Consider the following 19,215-nt stretch of genomic DNA (forward strand, 5'->3'; position numbering starts at 1 on the left):
CTTATTACACACGTGAACACAGTACACATTTGTTTACTGCAAGCTTGTTTCAGAGATGTGATGCAGTTAAATCTGTATGCGTCTGTTTCCTTGTAGTGTTAGTAGAGATGGTGAACCTGACACAATCCTGTGTTTGGTGTGAAGGAAACCAGTTAACAGCCGGTTTAGTGAAATTCTCTTGAACTCATGGAAAACTCATCGTCGTCTCGAAGTGAGCAGCTGAAGCGTCCCGTGTGATCAGAGGTCCTCGTCGTCCTCGCTCACCATGACGTCGAGCTCTTTGTCTTTCCGTACGACGCTCTCGGTGATGACCTCCTTGTGCTGCTCCTCCAGCTCACGCAGCTCCGCCTGCAGGCGCTCCAGGTGGAGCACTCGCCGGTTCCTCAGCAGCCGGCTGGGGAATGGGTTCATGTCGTTGAAGGCGATGCTGGTCAGCTTCCTGCATGGACACACGCAGGTGGAAAGGACTCGATCACCAACACAGAGGAACTGGAAACTGATCAGCTTGAGTGTTTCTGTTTTATGCTGCTTGATACTTCAGGTACTGCAGTTTGAGCAGGAAATACTGGACTGACTGGACCACATGTATCCGAGAGCTGCAGATACTTAAAAATCTTTAAATCGTTGTTACTGTGATCAGGGAAATTTAAACTTCTCACAAAATTTCAGTAAAAAGGGTTTGAAGCTCAAAGATTCAACAGCTACATCCGCTACACTTCTGAGAGTGTAACAGCTCGTAGATTAAGGCGGGTGGAGGCGAGTGCGTACCTGGCATTGGAGACGGTCTTTGTGAAGAAGCGTAGGTACTGGTAGATCTCCACGCTGTCGTGAATCTTCAGGATGTCGTCCTCTTTGTATTTGAACAGAGCCAGAGTGTATCTGAAGATCACCTGCAGCACAGACACGCATTTCATAACAGGACACTCACGCCACACAATTAATTGGAAACTTTGAGGAGGTGAGTCATAAAATTACTCTTTCAGTTGTGGTGCAGTTGGGCCCTTTACTCATTACAGCTCTGATCGATTTCCAATAAGCCACTTGGTTCCTCAGTTGCCAGATAATATTAACTTACTTGGTAGTTGAGCTTTAAGTTTAAATTAAACTTTTGGGTTGGATCTACGTGGCTGAAGCTGTTGTCAGCATTTATCCCTGTGTGGTATATATTTCTGTGTCTGAACTGTGATTTTATTTCCTGAGACAAACGATGTAAAAGCTGTGCTGCATTTGTCACATTGCAGAAACAAGCCCAAAGCCATTGTCCCGCTCATCGTCTGGATTTACGCTGCTTGTGGTAGACTGTGAGGTCGTTACTAGAATGATCTGCTTTCCCACTCCTATTTCATGTCACATGACAGTTCCCCATGCTTAGTAAACAATGTCTTATTACTCCTAAAATGTAAATAAAGACATCTAAAGGTGAAAACAAAATCATTTTTGTTTCCATGGACACTACTGTGGTGCATTCAAGTGTTGTCTGCATTTCTGTCATGGTGTGTTCGGGTGTATGGTACCTTGGTACCCTCATACAGGAAGGCGTCCCACAGAGGCATCAGGATGTCGCTGGGCAGACTCTCCACAAAAACCACCAGGAACCAGTTGAAGGTGACCAGAGAGACGTCAATGTTGTGATCCTCAAAGTGAGATGCCAGGCGAGGAAGCTTCTCCGCCATGAAGTCCTTCAGCACGCGCTGGTCCGCCTGAGCACAAAGACTCACAGAGATCAGCCTCACTGATCACTAAAACAGATCACAGCAGGCAAGCAGGTGAGTGTGTCTGCTGACCTGAGAGGCCACCAGATTCTTGGTGTAGTAGTCCTGAGGCATGATGGCTTCCACCACTGCCACCAGACACCAGAAGGCGTCTTCGTCACTTTGGAGGACCAGCAGAGCGAGGGCCGCTAACCTGTGGACATTCATGGAAGGTGAGGTTCTGCCTGGAAGGCGGGTCCACATAAGAACTCAGATATAAAATTTATACTTTTGTTCTGACCTGTTGAGTACCTGGCAGTAGCCAATGGCAGGGTTATGCCCGGAGAAGGCCAGAAGGATGCGGCGGAGCTGCTGGAGGGCAGGGCTGGAGGGCGGGGCTGGACGGCGAGGAGAAGTGCTGATTGGTCGTCAGGGTTCGGTGAAGGTCCAGCTGGACCTGCCTGGAGGCAGGATTAGGAGCTGTCCGACTCTTCTCACACAGCTGGAAACAGAACAGGATTACTGAGTGCTCGCCAGCATTCCCAACAGGAAGAAGGAGGAGCCACCTGTGCTCAGGTGCGGATAAAGCACTCTCTCTCTCTACAGCTGTACCTGCTGATAGCGTTGCATGTGGCACTCTTGGCTTGTCAAAGTTCTGGCTCGGACCAAACAGCGCCACTCTCTGCCGATACTCCCGAGGGACGCCTTCACGCACCAGAATTTTGAGCTCAGGTGAGATGATGAAGTCATCGTCGGACCTGCCTGCAAGGTACTGAGCCCAGCGGCTCAGCAGGGGGTGCTCCAGACCCTCCTACAGAGACAATGATGTATGATATAAAAAGAGGATAACCATTATCTGTTAAGCATTATGTTACAATTTAACATAATGTAAAATTGTAACATTGTAAACATAATGTTACAATTTTACATTATGTTACAGTTTAACATCATATAAAATTGTAACATTATGTTTACAATGTTACAATTTACAAATTGTAACATTGTAAACATAATGTTACAATTTTACATTATGTTACAGTTTAACATCATATAAAATTGTAACATTATGTTTACAATGTTACAATTTACAAATTGTAACATTGTAAACATAATGTTACAATTTTACATTATGTAACAATTTAACATAATGTAAAATTGTAACATTGTAAACATAATGTTACAATTTTACATTATGTTACAGTTTAACATAATGTTACAATTTTACATTATGTTACAGTTTAACATCATATAAAATTGTAACATTATGTTTACAATGTTACAATTTACAAATTGTAACATTGTAAACATGATGTTACAATTTTACATGATGTTAAATTGTAGCTGTTAAGGGTGGTGAGTTAGCGAACCTAGACGCGGACCTCTCGTTTAAGTTGAACAGTGTCTTTATTTACAGTGAAGCCAAAATCAATCCACAGTTATCCACAGTGCAAGTCCCTTCAGTGCTCCTCTCCCCGTCTCCCCTCGTGTGTCCACAAAACTCCCTAGAATCAGTGAAGTGTCCCCTTCCGTCTCTCCGTCTCGATCGCGTCCAGGCTTATTAGGCAGCTCAGAGTGGCAGCACTTACGGGTCGGAGGTAACAATCGCAGCGGAGAAAAAGCGGAGCGAGAGAGGAGAACAAAAAAACACACACACACAGGTCGACCGGTCGGGGCACCGTCCGACTCTGACAGTAACATAATGTAAAATTGTATTATGTTTACAATGTTACAATCCCTACCCTCACCTATGGCCACGAGCTGTGGGTAGTGACCCAAAGAACGAGATCGCGTATACAAGCGGCAGAAATGAGCTTCCTCCGAAGGGTGGCTGGCCTCTCCCTTAGAGATAGGGTGAGAAGTTCGGCCGTCCGGGAGGGGCTCAGAGTAGAGCAGCTGCTGCTCCACATCGAAAGGAGCCAGCTGAGGTGGTTCGGGCATCTGACAAGGATGCCCCCTGGGCGCCTCCTGGGTGAGGTGTTCCAGGCATGTCCCACCGGGAGGAGGCCCCGGGGCAGACCCAGGACACGCTGGAGAGATTATATCTCTCGGCTGGCCTGGGAACGCCTTGGGACGCTTGAGCGGTCAGCAAAAGTCGACTTCCCCCATCACCCACTCATTCACAAAATTTCCCTCGGGCCGTGAACAGGTGATATAGCAATCACTATTACTGACACCACGTGACCCAAAGCTACGCCTATCCACAACATTCCGGCCCCTAATTATTACATTTTTACAGTAATAATTACACATCCAACACCATAACTCACAACACACACTTCATCATATCACAGACACCCAGTGAGACAACATAACATACTCAAAAGTCCATCAAAGTTATTTTCTCATGTCTTCTCTTCTTTTCTTCTGTCTGCACATGGTCAGTCAGTCATAGGCCAGAGGTTACCAGCACTTAGCCTAAATATAGTCAGTCTGATGTACATCTCATAACATTAAAGTCAATTCAAAGTTAGTTATGTCACACTGTGTCAAAAATGTCATAGTCATGGGTCAGAGGCCTCCTGAAGAAGGCATATCTTTGTGATGGGTCTGCACACATGGCTGGTTGGGGTCTTAATCCAGACCTGACGCACAAGCCCCCTTTCATCTGGTGCAGCTCCGGTGACTCTCCCAATGAGCCAAGAACCACGAGGTGCAGAATCATCCACTATAAGGACCACATCTCCAGGAACAAAGTTACGTTTAATCCTTCCCCATTTCTGGCGCTCTAATTCTGTGACTGGGACTCTCTTTGCATATCCTCTAGATATAAGATCTGTCATGAAGGCAGTGTAGTCTTTATGAAAGTCTTTATCTCTGATGAACCTTTTCTTCAAACCTAAGGCTCGTTGCTCAATTGCACAGTTGTCAGGCATTCTTATGTCTCGGTCTTTTAGTGGCAGGGCAATGCTGTAGTGCCAATCCCCCAAAGTCACCATCTTGCTGGCCAATTCCAGGAACTTCAAGTCTTCCTTTGACAGCCCCATCTGTTCATCATTGCTGCTCTCAGGAAAATCCATCTTGAACTGCTGTTTCCATAGCTTGTCCAGTGTGACAGCAGAAACTCTGTTGGCGGTAACTGTTGCCAAACATCCTGGCCTTCCACAGCATTCTCGATTAAGTGGCCCATTCACAGTCCAGCCGAGCACAGTCCTAATGGCAAAGGGTCCATCACCTACACTCCGGATGACCTCCAAAGGTTCTAGAGCTCTGGGCATATTCATGCCAATCAAAAGCTCAACATTGGCCTTAATTTCTGGCAAATGAACATGCTTCAAATGTGGCCAGTCAACCAGGTCCTGTTGATTTGGGATGTTACCAATATCTACAGGCATTTTATGCTGAGTGAAGAGGTTAGGCATATCACAGTACATGTCACTGTCCAATCCAGCAACTTCAAGTTCAGGTACAATGAAACTGTCCACCACTTTCTCCTGTCCCATGGTGCGCAGGAGAATCTTTGTCCTCCTCCCAGCAATATTCAGCTTGTCCATAAGACCCGCTGTACAAAAGGATGCTGAACTCCCTTGGTCCAGAAAGGCATACGTTTCCACTATTCTTTGACCTCTCTTTGATTTTACTTTAACTGGCACAATGGCAAGCTTACAGTCCTGTTCACCGGCCCCAGTAAGACCACTAGTCTGGATCGTAACAGGAATGTTATCTGCCTCATTATTAGGTTTGATTTCATGTACAGTGTAGTGTAAGCATTAAAAGATCATAAAAGGAAACACTAACATTTATGTGAAACTAATTGTAATAAAAAAAATGAACAGGTGCTTTATAGATTTAAAAGAAAGAATCTGAAAACAACACTTTTTTGGTCTGAGTGATCAAAGTAGAAAACAGAACTGATGTTCAAGAACAAACCATAGCTGCACTAATATTACACATCTCCATTGTTGTGGTGAACAGACATGTTGCTTTTAAAACCACATGCAGTGTGTGACCGTGACTGTTCACTGAGACCATGAACGCCACTTCGCTGAAGCCTTCGCCTTCTTCTTCTTCTTCTAAATTGGAAGCAGAAGGAGCACGAGCTGCTTTGATCTACTGAAAGGAAAAAGCAGAATATCTGAGTTGAAACCAGTCAGCTGAAACCAGTAAGACAGGAACAAATTCAATGCAGTGTCTCAGGTGGCTTAGCCTGTTACAACTGTTGATACAAGCTAAATACAGTTAACACACAGTGTCAGGGAGCTCCAGTGTGGGAACTAGTGGCTTTAGGTTTGTAGTCATTTAACTTTCATCCCTTCATTCATTTAATTCAGGAGGAAGAAATGTCAGGTGGGTGCAGGCTGGTTACATGCATTTGGTCCCATGCTGTCTTTAACTTGGTTCACTTTATGGCTGGGCTGTATGTGGGCTTATATCATGTTATTTGGGCAGGAGTTCCTGTCCCCTGTTAGACTTAGAAAGTTTCTCCATAAGTAGAGCTTCTAACTCTTCTAGCACATCTGTGGCTGACAGTTTTTTGGTGGCTCTTTTTACCCCACACTGGTTGTGAGTGTGTAAATAGCCCCACTAGTTATTTTGGGTTGCAGTTAACTTGGGAGGAAGAGGTAGGTCTGCCATGACTAGATGAATAACAATTATCTGGGATACATAAATTTCATAATGCATGCATGTATCTCTATAAACCTGCCTGAGGGCTGCCATTTTTTACATTCAGTTATTTCTTTGTTGAATCTAAATAATGAATGTGTTACAGTTAAACTGACACTGATCAGTGTAAATGGCTCATTGGGACACAGAAACCTTTAAATTAAACCCTATCACCTGATATCGAGTGTCAAACAATATCAAAGCTGTAAAAGCTGTTTACAGTCAGAATTTATAAAACTATGATTGTAAATAAATTCAAACAAGTGAGCTTTTCTCTTTGTGCTGAATATCAACACTGTGATTTCTTAGACTGTAAGCTTTACTTTAGCACAACCAGTTGTAGAAGCTGCCACTCCAAATGTCTTTTGATAACAAGAAAAAAATACCTTTTCAGTCCACGGCCTGAAGTTCTTCTCCGACATCTTCTGCCATCGGCTTTGTCTGCTGGTTTGAAGACAATAAACCACAAAAAGATGATTTAGTCACTTTGTCTGCGTCATGCAGCTCGAATGTGTCGTGTAACGATGTTGAATAGCTGTCGTTATCCCTCTGCTGTGTCAGTAGGATTGTACTGTACAGCATCTCATTGATATGTGAGGAATGCTAATGTAACACGATAACAGACTTACATCATTAAAACATAAAGGGCAGGAGATATTTAGATATTTTTATATTTATATTACATTTTATAGCTGACGGATATTACTAAATAGATAGAATTTACTAAATAGCTGGATGAACATGAAAAATATGACTATAATAACAAATGACCATGAGAGCCAGTAGAATTAATTCAACTGGACACTCAAAAGACGTCCTTAAATGCTCTTTAAGTGGCGGAACAGATGAACAAACAGTTAATCGCTTACTTGAGATGAAATCTGCTCAGCTACTTTGAAAACAGCTTCTAACTGGTTCATCCTTTAACAGGATGACTGCTCAGGGGTAAGGCCATCATGCAGTCCAGCAACCTTTATGGTTCTGCTTTGATTCACCAGGAACTATTAGGGAAACCTTCCAGCGCCTCCTGTGAAAGACACAGGCATAAACACACAAACATTTATTAACATGTTCCACAGTGTTCCAGTTTGATTTTCTCATCCTGTGGACAACAACGTACATGGATGCAGGTTTATTGTTAACTTTTGTAAGGTTTATTTAGTGAACATATCCAGCTGCAGCTCCACTGTGATCCTGAACTGGATAAGCACTTAAGAAAATGTGTCAATAAATGGACATACATCAACTTACTATATTTATCCAAACAGACGGGACCAATAATGCTTCACTGAGTTAGAGACTTTAATGTCTCTTCTATGTAAGAATGTCTCGTGCTGATATACCTGCAAACTTGACAACAAAGGGTTTTCAGACTGCATGTAGCTCTATGTCAGCTCACACATTTACATTTATGTCACACTTATTTCTGCTTTCCCATTTTATAATTATTACTTACATTTTGATTAGATACCTTGAGTTTGTAAATGATCAGATTACATAATTGGAATAAAATGTATCCAATTCAAGGTTGCGGGAGGATGAAGCCTATCCCAGCTGATACAGGACAAAGACAGGCTGCCAGTTTATCGCAGGGCTAACACAATATGTGTAACAGAAAATCCACTTAAATGTTTGATATTTCTTATAATAATCATAATTATGACTATTATTTAAAGGTTTCTTTATAAATACATTTTGATTTTTTATAACCTCTAAAATATAAACCTGAGCTGTTTCAGATTCTGACCTCTGACCTCACTGCAGCTCCCTCTTGGAAGTATGTCTGCTTCTTGTCCCCAGTGTTGACCACCTGCCCTTGATATCACGTACTGTACCTGAGGAACAAAAAAGGACAAACACTTGCCTTCATTTAAGAAGTACATTCATACAGAGGTAATCTATGGAAACACACTAGTTCAACCTTTGGGAGAAATCAGTTCCTGTGAAACATTTCTGTAAATTAACATCATATGGAGAATGAATGAAATGAGTTCTTCCGGTGACTCAGCAGTCAAACACTGACAAATGAAATCTAGTTAAACTATTAAGCATATTTGCTCTTCTGAAATCTGTGTTAAACAACAACAAACATAAATTAGTAACAAAAATACAGCTGAGTAGATATTACAAACCACCAGCAGCCATAATGCTAAATTTTAATCTTCAAATGTTTCTGAGCCGTCTTCAACCTGCTTTTAACACATTAAAGTCCCACAGTCAATGCAGCCTGACTCAATCCTAGATGTTCAGCACACAGAGGTACCGTTTGAAGTTTAGTGTTAACCTGAGTCACTGATCATTTGCAGTATTACAGAGTCTGGCAGTCTTTGCATGATGTCCACGTCACTATAAGTTTCTAGCTGACTCTCAGGTGTGCCAGCAGGAAAGAGTAATAATAATCTGCATCCTGAGGTTTGTCATGCAGGATTAAATTTACAGTGGCTTTGTTCACACAGCTAGGATTGTATTTTACACTGACCCTGGGTCAGTATAAGTATCATACAGTTTAAACGAAGCACTGAAACTTGCACATATTTATTACAGATGCACTGAAGCTAATCGAGATATTTGCTGTCAACCTGTGGCTGCGATTAATCACTTTACTGAAAACTTTATTAACTAGTAACTTCATCAGTCATGACAGAAGCTAATATTTCTGTGCTAACATCGTTTAACCAGTAACAGCTTTCCTCCAATATAAGCTAACGTTTACACCGTAACTTTAAGCTAGCACCATAAAGACGGTAAAACACGTAATAATATCTACAAATGCATCTTAAAGCTCTTATATTAGCACTCGGTGTATTACTAACATAACCACATTAACATTACTGACACTCGCTGACTTTTAATAGTCATTCTATAAATGCTGTCCGTTTAAATGGTCCTGTACCTGTACACACTGCATATCCACCGGATTCCAGCCAGAGTGGATTCTGGAGTCTTCCACGCTCCTGTTAGTGATCCTCCATCTGGATGGATGAGAACAACCTTCTGAACAATCTAGCAGGTCTCCTTGGGGGGCACGTCTCCCCACCCCCCAAGCGAGGGCCGTGGCACTGAAACTGCCGGCTGAGAGAAGGCTTGAAAAAAAAGGACATTTATCATTTCTTCTTCGGCCACCTTTTTTTCTCATCGTTTTTCCAAAGTACACATTAAGCTTCTTCTGCAATAACACACTAATTACACATGGAAACCTACCTACTTCTTTCTTCATCATAAACAATTACACTTTCTGTAAAGTGCTTTCAATAAAACAGAAAAGAAAAGTGTGTTTTGTTTTGTTTTTTTATTCAAGATCTGTTCACATGTACTTAGCAAAGGTGAGTACACAGCATGAGGAAAGCCAAAAGCAAAGAGAGCGTATGAAGGTAATATTGAAGTAGGCTTCGTTTTGAAGTGGTGAAAGGCAAAGGCATGAGTGTAAGGTAATAAGGGGTAATGAGAGAGATGAAGAGCGGGCGGAGGACTTGGCTCAAGCAGGAAAAAGCAAAAAGGAAATGCGAGTGCGTTTCCCCGCCCCCCGCGCAGGGCCGTGGCAGTGAGTTCGTGGGGGGTTCGAACTGGCGGAGTTCTGTAGCAGAGTCCTCGCCACATGTCATAAGCCAAACGACCGGCCGAGGGAATACTTAAAAAAAAGGACATTTATCTTTTCTTCTTCGGCCACCTGTTTTTCCCATTGTTTTTGCAAACTACACATTAAGCTTCTTCTGCAATAACACACTAATTACACATGCAAACCTACCTACTTCTTTCTTCATTACAAACAATTACACTTTCTGTAAAGTGCTTTCAATAAAACAGAAAAGAAAAGTGTGTTTTGTTTTGTTTTTTTTATTCAAGATCTGTTCACATGTACTTAGCAAAGGTGAGTACACAGCGTGTTGGGTCTGGGCCTCTTTGCTTAGGCTGCTGCCCCCGCGACCCGGCCTCGGATAAAGCGGATGAAGATGCATGGATAGATGGACTGATGTTCCAATTGTAACATTATGTTTACAATGTTACAATTTCACATTATGTTAAATTGCAACATAATGTAAAATTGTAACGTTAAGTTTACAATGTTACGATTTTACATCATGTTACAATTTAATATAATGTAAAATCATAACATTAAGTTTACAATGTTACAATTGTAAATATAATTTACCCAATTAATTCTGTCATAACAGAAGTATGACTTCTCTGTGTTATTAATCCGTATTAATATTGTAGGGATATTAATATCCCTACAATATTAAGCATCAGACTTTATCAAATTTTCTAAAAACTTTTTTTGTTGGATAGTGTAGCGCAGCTGGATAGTGTAGTGGTAATACTACACATCTTTGGAGTCGCACGTTCGATTCCCACCCAGTATCCAGTAAGGGTCCTGGCTAGACCCCTCATGCTAACCAAAAATCCCTGGAATGGTGCGGCTACGTCTGCAGTCTCTCCGCTTGAATTTAGAGCTTGCTTGTTTGTTAAATGTATTATTTACTGTTTTTAGTTTACTCCATGACGGGGCTGGATATCGGGCGTCCTGCACCACCCATCCGGTCTGGAGCATAGCGAAACCATTTCTGCACTGTTTGAACGAAGGTAAACTCAGAAACTGCCCCCACCTGCTGAGTCAGGCCATCTAAGACAACAAAAAACCCCAAAAACAAACAAACAAAAAAACAGTAAAAAAGAGGGGTTCAATTAGAGTTCAAATATGAATAACCTCTCGCCAAAAGTCTTTAACAGCTAGAAAGCTGGCAAACTACTAAGCTGATCAACATGAAAGGCACAAGGTGGAAATCAGCAAACTGCTGCCTCACTTTGTTCACCTGTGCTCTATATTTCATGGTCCGGTTGGCTGCAGGACCAAACATTTGGCCTTACACCTTATTTCTTTATGTTTTGCTTCCAAGGTGCCAGACTTGTAGGTAACTTTTTACACTGACATGACCTCAGCAATAGTTTCCAATCTTTCAACTTCCTTGGGCTTTGGCTGCTTTTTTACTCATTTTCAGTCCAGTCCTTCTACCTGACCATTTTCAGAGAACTCTAAGGAGCTTGGGGGAAAAAAGCAACCGGACTTCTTTAACTTTTTTGAAGACGTTTCGCTTCTCATCCCAGAAGCTTTTTCAGTTCACTGAAGCCTCATAAGAAAGTGACACAATGACATTTAGATAATAAAACTCGCCAAAAATGAACCTTAAGAGCACTGTCTCTTTAAATACCCTCTTTTGCTTGGTCTGCTCCTTATTTTTTCTCATTTTTTCTTACTTTGGAGGACCAGCAGAGCGAGGGCCGCTAACCTGTGGACATTCATGGAAGGTGAGGTTCTGCCTGGAAGGCGGGTCCACATAAGAACTCAGATATAATATTTATATTTTTGTTCTAACCTGTTGAGTCCCTGGCAGCAGCCAATGGCAAGGTTGTGCCAGCCAGCAGGATGCTGCGGAGCTGCTGAAGGGCGGGGCTGGAGTCTGAAAGTAAGAGCTCGTTTAGACTCTATTCTGTGAACAGGCTTGCTCCCACGAATATGTGAATTCATCTGTAAAAGAGTTTAACTCTAATGCACCTGCTCCTCCTGCTCCCTGCTGCAGGGCGGAGCTAAGAAGATCAAAGAGGAGCTGTTGTTCTTGAACCTGCCAAAGTGAGTAACCTCAAATCGGTCCCCAAAGGCCTCAAACCACCACAGTTCAGTCGGTGTCAGTTTTGTTCATGTCATGTCCTCCTTGCGTCTTCCTTTGAGCCTCTCCTCTTTGTCTCATCTCTTTCAGTGTGCTGATCCTCCAGCTGAAGTGGTTTACGTTCACTCCATCGTTCACCGTGGAGAAGAAGAACAGCCCCATTGTTCTGACACAGCAGCTGGTGATCAGCCAGGACACAGCCTTTACTGAAGAGGTAAGGGAAAAGGCACACCGTTCATTTCAAGTATGGATGGAGCCCATTTCTAAGCTAACGGGTGGTGCCGCTGCCCTCTCCCAGTAAACTGCTCGCTATTTGTTGGTCAGCGTGATCAGTCGTTTGGGCTCCTCAGCTTACAGCGGTGAGTGGGTGCTTTCAGACACATGTGCTGAATGCAGGTCAGCTTTGAAAGTTTATGAGACGTTAATAAGTGCGCCTTCTCCTCTCAGGACATTACGTCTGTGACGGCGTTCACCAGATGAGCGGAAGAGACGACGTCACAGACAGCCGGCTCACGTACGATGACGAGTTGGTCTGCCAGACCACGTGTGAGTCTGTGTGTGAGCAGCGGCAGAGAACAGCTTACCTGCTATTCTATAAAAGACAGGTGACGTCTCCCAGCAAACAGTCAGCATGTCTGTGCAAATATTCAGTGTAACTTGTAGAAAAACCCTCACACTCAGTTTATTTGTGTTTTTCTTTTTCTATTTCTTACTTTCTTTGCCGCACTAGAAAGGCAGCAGAGTCGGGACTCAGATCTGCAGCAACACCTTCATTGTTATTGTTATTATTGTTGTTAGTACTCTTGTTGTTATGATTGATATTGTTACTGTTATGATCAGTTTTATTATTATTATTATCATTATTAATTTTTTAATACATTTGTTTATCTTTATTATTAGTAGTAGTAATGTTGTTGTTTATGTTGTTATTGTTATTATTATTACTGGTATTTTTGACATTATTATTATTATTTTGTTGTTATTGTCATTATTAGTAGAAGTAGTATTAGTTATATCATTTTTATATCAGCCTGGAGTGAACAACATGAAAGCATGGATCCATCCTCCCTCACATTCACAATTCAGGCTGCTGGTGTAATCGTGCGGGGGATATTTTCCTGGTACACTTTGGGACCTTTAAATGCTACAGTCTGAGTATTGTTATGACCACAGTGTACCCTCTTCTGATGGCTGAAAGTAAAAGGGGGTCCAGTACCGGTTCCGGTACCAGGCCTACTGACAATTTAACATAATGTAAAATGGTAACATCGTAAACATAATGTTACAATTTAACATAATGTAAATGGTAACATTGTAAACATAATGTTACCATTTAACCCTTGTGTGGTGTTCGTATTTTTGTTACTCAGCCAGTGTTCATGGGTCTGGTGGACCCGCTAGAGTTTTGGCTTTCCAAATTAACACTATCAAACAATTTTATGTTAAATTACTCAACAGATGTTTACTTCATCCCAATTACAAGACATATGAACAGCAAACATGGTTAATTTTTTCCCTTTACCTTTGTTAGATCACATTTATGAATTAATGTGCTTCTCGTTTTTCTTTTATATAAAATGTTATAAATAAATCAGTTATAATCAAGTGGAGTGAGTGGAAAGACACAACACATTTACACGTGAAAAAATAATTAATTGTTTAATTTTTCTTTTGAAAAAAACTGAACACGGGTCTCACAGACCCGAACACCATACAAGGGTTAACACAATGTAAAATCGTAACATTGTAAACAGAATGTTACCATTTAACATAATGTAAAATGGTAACATTGTAAACAGAATGTTACCATTTAACATAATGTAAAATGGTAACATTGTAAACAGAATGTTACCATTTAACACAATGTAAAATGACAACATTGTAAACAGAATGTTACCATTTAACACAATGTAAAATGGTAACATTGTAAACAGAATGTTACCATTTAACATAATGTAAAATGGTAACATTGTAAACAGAATGTTACCATTTAACACAATGTAAAATGGTAACATTGTAAACAGAATGTTACCATTTAACATAATGTGAAATGGTAACATTGTAAACAGAATGTTGCCATTTAACATAATGTAAAATGGTAACATTGTAAACAGAATGTTACCATTTAACATAATGTAAAATGGTAACATTGTAAACAGAATGTTACCATTTAACATAATGTAAAATGGTAACATTGTAAACAGAATGTTACCATTTAACACAATGTAAAATGGTAACATTGTAAACAGAATGTTACCATTTAACACAATGTAAAATGACAACATTGTAAACAGAATGTTACCATTTAACACAATGTAAAATGGTAACATTGTAAACAGAATGTTACCATTTAACATAATGTAAAATGGTAACATTGTAAACAGAATGTTACCATTTAACACAATGTAAAATGGTAACATTGTAAACAGAATGTTACCATTTAACACAATGTAAAATGGTAACATTGTAAACAGAATGTTACCATTTAACATAATGTGAAATGGTAACATTGTAAACAGAATGTTGCCATTTAACATTATGTTAAATATAACTAACGGATTTACTTTACCAAATGGACCATCCCGGCCTTGCCGTATTGGTCTATTTGATTCACCTTTGTTTTTATTGTTTATTTTATTTTCACTTGCTACACATAGGACAGACATGACTGGGGGAAAGAAAGGGGAGAAAGAAAGAGGGAAAGAAAAACAGCAGGGAAGAGGAATGGTGATAAAGGGCAAAAAACAAAAACCAACAAAACAAACAGACAAAAAATATATATATCAGTCACTTCAACTCAAAGAAGTCCAGACGCTTTTCTTTCCAAGCTCCTTTGACTGACTGTTAGGACAACTTATTTATTGCAAGCATGCAGTACAAGAATAACTCGATGTTTCTGACTTTGCATTACGAGTTGTTTACCCACTGACAAACATTTCAAATTAAATTAAATTAAAAAACAATTTGTGGTAACTTGATTTTAATTCAAAAAGAATCATTAACAACACTTCTTGTAATGGTGTCAAAATCAGCCCAACTTTTATTTTCAAATGCAAAAAGTAAAAGAAAATGAGCCAACATACTGGACACATATAATTGTCAATATAATTGTTTATAAACAATTATACTGTCATCATTGTTACAGATATGGAAACTTTATTAACAATTTGTCCAAGTAAAAAAATGCCCTGCTAACTGTTGGGGTTTTCTCTCCTCTAGCCCTTTCCTTTAAGCTCTTCTTTACATCCCCCCAACCCCACCTTTTCTTTTTTCTTAATAATATAACAATAAAAACAATTGGCTGCATTTTAAATGTGTCAGATCAATGTCTTTATTCAAGAATACAAGAAATGGTAATAGCTGCATGTGTGTTTGTGTGTGTGCATAATATGCATACTTTACTTGTTGGATCCAAATCCCACAAGGAATCAAATAAAACAAGAAGACAAACAAAAACAAAACAAAAATATATTTCTCTCCCTTCCCAGGTCAGATTCACAAAAGCATTGCAGCTCTTTATTCCTCTTGTACAGCTCCAGAGTCTGTCAGCCAAAAAGAAACTACTGAGGTTCCAACACCCAGTGTTTCTGTAAACACAGATGAAAATGAACAGTCATCCACATCTAAAAGATTTGTAGATTCGAGGGACCGGTATAATACATCTAGTACATCTTTGTTTAAACCTCAGAACACAAAAAGGGAACAAACCATTGTATACAGATTTAAAAGTGCGCAAAGCAACGAACAGTCACCCTCTGAAACAGCTGAGGTTATCACAACCATTGTTTCTGTAAATACACAGGAACAGTCACCCACCTCAAAAAGATTAGTATATTCAAGGGACCAGTGTATCTACTCTGGTCAAAAGAATCCATGCTTCGTACTGATGTCCACAATTCTTTTTTATTCCTCTCACAATCATGGAGCACCGTGAAAACTAGAAACGAGTAAAATAATATCAATAGCACATATGACATCCATCTCAGCCACTTATTTCTTTTCACAAGGTGCACAAGTGCTTAACAAATAACAGCATAATGTTTTTACCGTGTACGCCTTGTAAAACCAGTAGTAGAAAAGTTGTAGGTTCGTGCTCTTGTGGGGGAGACGTATGTTATCCACCACCTCGATAGCTAGCCGAGAGTTCGAGGGTCACTAGAGCCGCCGAGAACGCATGAACTACTTACGGTAGGACGTTTTGCCAAAGTAAGACGTTTTGTCAGAACACCGAGTCCTCAGGAGGATGCAGCCCATGAATTTGGACACGATCTCAGATGCACTTCTGGTGTTGTCATGGCAACCCACACAAACATTTCAGCGTCAGCTACAATGAGGCGGAGCCCTTACTGGGACACTGAGCTCAGGTAGAGTGAAAGACAACATTTTTCCACATCCAAAACAGCAGCGCTGTTCCTGTGACCTCTAGTAAAGCCTCTACTTGGGAAAAGGGAGTCTTTCATCAAAGCATCCTGCAGAAGTTGAATAAAAATATGCAAATGTTTAAATGATGCAACTTAATGAAGGCTGACAGCAGTTGTACTATTTTACATTGCAGCGAACAGGGGTGACCATTATTTTCAACGTTTTTCCAGCATTTTTCACATTGAAAGTGAAATAATATAAATAATGTCTCAATTAAATTGCGTTAATATTTAAAAAATACAAAAACTACAGCTTTGTTCACAAGCCAATAAAAATGTACTTGGGCCAGTGGTAAATGAAAATAACACTTATTCAGCACCTGGTTGTTGCGGCTGCATCAGGACACCAGATGTTCAGCCTCCATCCTGTAGGCAGACTTATCCCCGTCTGAGAGGAGTCCAATAATGGTGGTGTCATCTGCAAGCTTAATTAATTTGACAGACTGGTGGTTGGAGGTGCGGCAGTTGGTGTACAGGGAGAAGGGCATAGAAGAAAGAACACAGCCCTGAGGGGAGCTCGTGCTGATGGTCCGGGAGTCCAAGACATTCTTCCCCAGCCTCACTGGTTGCTTCCTGTCCGTCAGGAAGTCAGTGATCCACCGGCAGATGGGATCAGGCACATTCATCTGGGAAAGCAATCCTTGAAGAAGGTCTGAAAGGATGGTGTTGAAGGTAGAGCTGAAGTCCACAAACAGGATCCTGGCATAGATTCTGCAGGACAAAGTGTAGGGCCATGTTGATGGCATCGTCTACAGACCTGTTGGCTCTGTATGCAAACTGCAGGGGGTCCAGGAGGGGGGCCGTGAGGGTCTTAAGATAGGAGAGAACCAGGTGCTCAAAAGACTTCCTGACCAGATGTCAGAGCCACAGGTCTGTAGTCTTTTCGTCCAGTGATCTTTGGCTTCTTGAAAGCTATATATGATATAAAAATTATATAAAAACTGTTAATCAGCAAAAGAAATGATATCATAGTTCTTATAAAGAAAGCCTCTATCAATCAAACACCAGCAGTGTAGCAATGTTGTTCACTTACACTGTATATAAAACACTGATTTTGGCTACATCCAGTTTTTACTGTATTATAAACATTTTTTACCATGAAGAGTAAAGTGTTTGGCATTTTTGTCATTGTTATTGAGCTCAGAGATCAGGCCCAGCCCAGTATCTACCTGGTTATGAGCAAGGAGCTGGAGGTGATAACTCAACAATAACCAGGCCATGCATGCATGGATGGATGCATGGATGGATCAGTTTGTAGGCTGTGTGTGGTCAGCAGCAGGCTGCTGGGTGTGGACCAAGAGGGAAAGCCCAGCATGTGAAACCCATCAGCAGAAGGCCAGAACAAAGGTGCACAGACAAACGCAGCCCAGACACTCAGGCAGGACGAGTAAAATAAATGGCAGCAAACACAGTATGATGTGGTAAAATGTGCTTTCTTTCACAAACAGATAGCACAAACAAGAATCACAAGAATCTCCTTTGTGGTTCTTGTTTTTCTTTTGAGTACATTAATAAAAAGTTGAAATAAAGTGGCAATAAAATTCATGCACTGAAGACCACACGAAACCCTAATTCACCCTACTACCTGTTGCCTTCACATTCCATTTGCATCCCTTGTCCACAGAATCAAAAATGACCCTTCTTCACTAAAGATCGAACATAAAGCAATTGCATTTTAAATGGAAGCCCATTTTGCATTAAGAAACACTATCAGCAATCAGAAATTGTGTATATCAGAGTTCTCTGTTTTTACTGTCCTGAAAACTGCATTAATTCAGTGGATGCGGTTAGGTTCAAAACAACGTAATATAAGAGGGCAACCAATTCAATCTAAGAGGGATCCAATTTTTATCCATTCATGTACCAGCTACTGGCTTTTTGCTGTTATGTTCTCATATCGCGTGAGAGTTTATTTGCCAGGTGTCAGAAGTCTAATAATAAAGCTCCGGCACAACGTGGTCGAAGTTACCCGCATATCGGATCGCATCATGTCAGTGAAGATCGACGCCGACCCGACCGTCCTACGGATTATCTCCTGCTATGCACCACAGACCAACTGCCCCGACGAGGAGAAGACAGAATTCTGGCGCGCCCTCGACGACCACCTGCAAACGATTAGCCCTGAGGAACACGTGGCGGTAGGCGGCGACCTAAACGGACATGTAGGCAAGGGGAGAGACGGATATCACCGATTCCATGGCGGCCAAGGATTTGGGACCAGAAACGACGAGGGTTGCCGGGTACTGGACTACGCAGAGGCCCACGATCTTGCCGTGACCAACACCTTCTTCAAAAAGAAGCCGGCACACCTCATCACGTACTCCAGCGGCGGCAGAGACACCCAAATCGACTACTGGCTAGTCCGAAGACCCCATCTCAGCCTAGTCACGAACGTAAAAGTCATACCATCAACCAATATTGGCCCTCAACATCGGCTACTTGTGATGGATCTCCGACTCAACCTTGGCCAACGACGACGAAGAACACCAACCACGACGGTGGAGAAGATCAAGTGGTGGCGCCTCCCTGAGGGATCCAATTTTTATCCATTCATGTACCAGCTACTGGCTTTTTGCTGTTATGTTCTCATATCGCATGAGAGTTTATTTGCCAGGTGTCAGAAGTCTAATAATGAATAAAGTTCAGGATATGCTTAAAAACTCACCTCAGTATAGCCGTCATCAGAAGGAAGTGCGCTTCACTGACTCATCAACTTGTCTCAGGCTTTCCACAAAGTTTCACAGTTGACCTTAAAGTAAGATGCTGCAAGCTTACCTTGCAGTGTATTACTTTTTAAGGTCTAAAGACCTTAAAGTGCGCTATAGATTGAAGTGATTT

The 19,215-nt window shown here is 41.2% G+C and overlaps 1 protein-coding gene and 1 pseudogene across 5 annotated transcripts; both read right to left on the reverse strand.

The window, feature by feature from the left end:
• Nucleotides 1–237: 237 nt before the first annotated feature.
• Nucleotides 238–3,898, reverse strand: LOC309716808 (TBC1 domain family member 2A-like; annotated as a pseudogene). Its single transcript has 6 exons — nucleotides 3,860–3,898; nucleotides 1,993–2,502; nucleotides 1,785–1,905; nucleotides 1,515–1,700; nucleotides 769–890; nucleotides 238–439 (listed from the first exon to the last, which is right to left on the reverse strand). The product of its transcript is annotated as a TBC1 domain family member 2A-like (transcript).
• A 128-nt stretch (nucleotides 3,899–4,026) lies between these two features.
• Nucleotides 4,027–9,400, reverse strand: LOC309689966 (uncharacterized protein). Of its 4 annotated transcripts, XM_082506714.1 has the most exons (5): nucleotides 9,187–9,400; nucleotides 8,041–8,128; nucleotides 7,163–7,320; nucleotides 6,680–6,737; nucleotides 4,027–5,741 (listed from the first exon to the last, which is right to left on the reverse strand). In XM_082506714.1, exon 5 carries the CDS (start codon nucleotides 5,180–5,182, stop codon nucleotides 4,193–4,195), a length of 990 nt encoding a protein of 329 aa, XP_082362840.1. In that variant the 5' UTR covers nucleotides 5,183–5,741; nucleotides 6,680–6,737; nucleotides 7,163–7,320; nucleotides 8,041–8,128; nucleotides 9,187–9,400; the 3' UTR covers nucleotides 4,027–4,192. The 4 variants fall into 4 exon arrangements, with proteins under 4 accessions (XP_082362840.1, XP_082362841.1, XP_082362842.1 ...); XM_082506715.1 differs by lacking the exon at nucleotides 9,187–9,400 and having other exon boundaries at nucleotides 8,041–8,226; XM_082506716.1 differs by lacking the exons at nucleotides 8,041–8,128; nucleotides 9,187–9,400 and having other exon boundaries at nucleotides 6,680–6,734; nucleotides 7,163–7,615.
• Nucleotides 9,401–19,215: the final 9,815 nt, after the last annotated feature.

The sequence above is a fragment of the Aulonocara stuartgranti genome (genome assembly GCF_965226115.1).
Source record: "Aulonocara stuartgranti genome assembly, chromosome: 2".
Lineage (NCBI taxonomy): Eukaryota > Metazoa > Chordata > Actinopteri > Cichliformes > Cichlidae > Aulonocara > Aulonocara stuartgranti.

What these genes read in the sequence shown, in the direction of transcription:
- LOC309689966 (XM_082506714.1), bottom strand. Translation starts at nt 5,182, where the DNA reads ATGGACAAGCTGAATATTGCTGGGAGGAGGACAAAGATTCTCCTGCGC.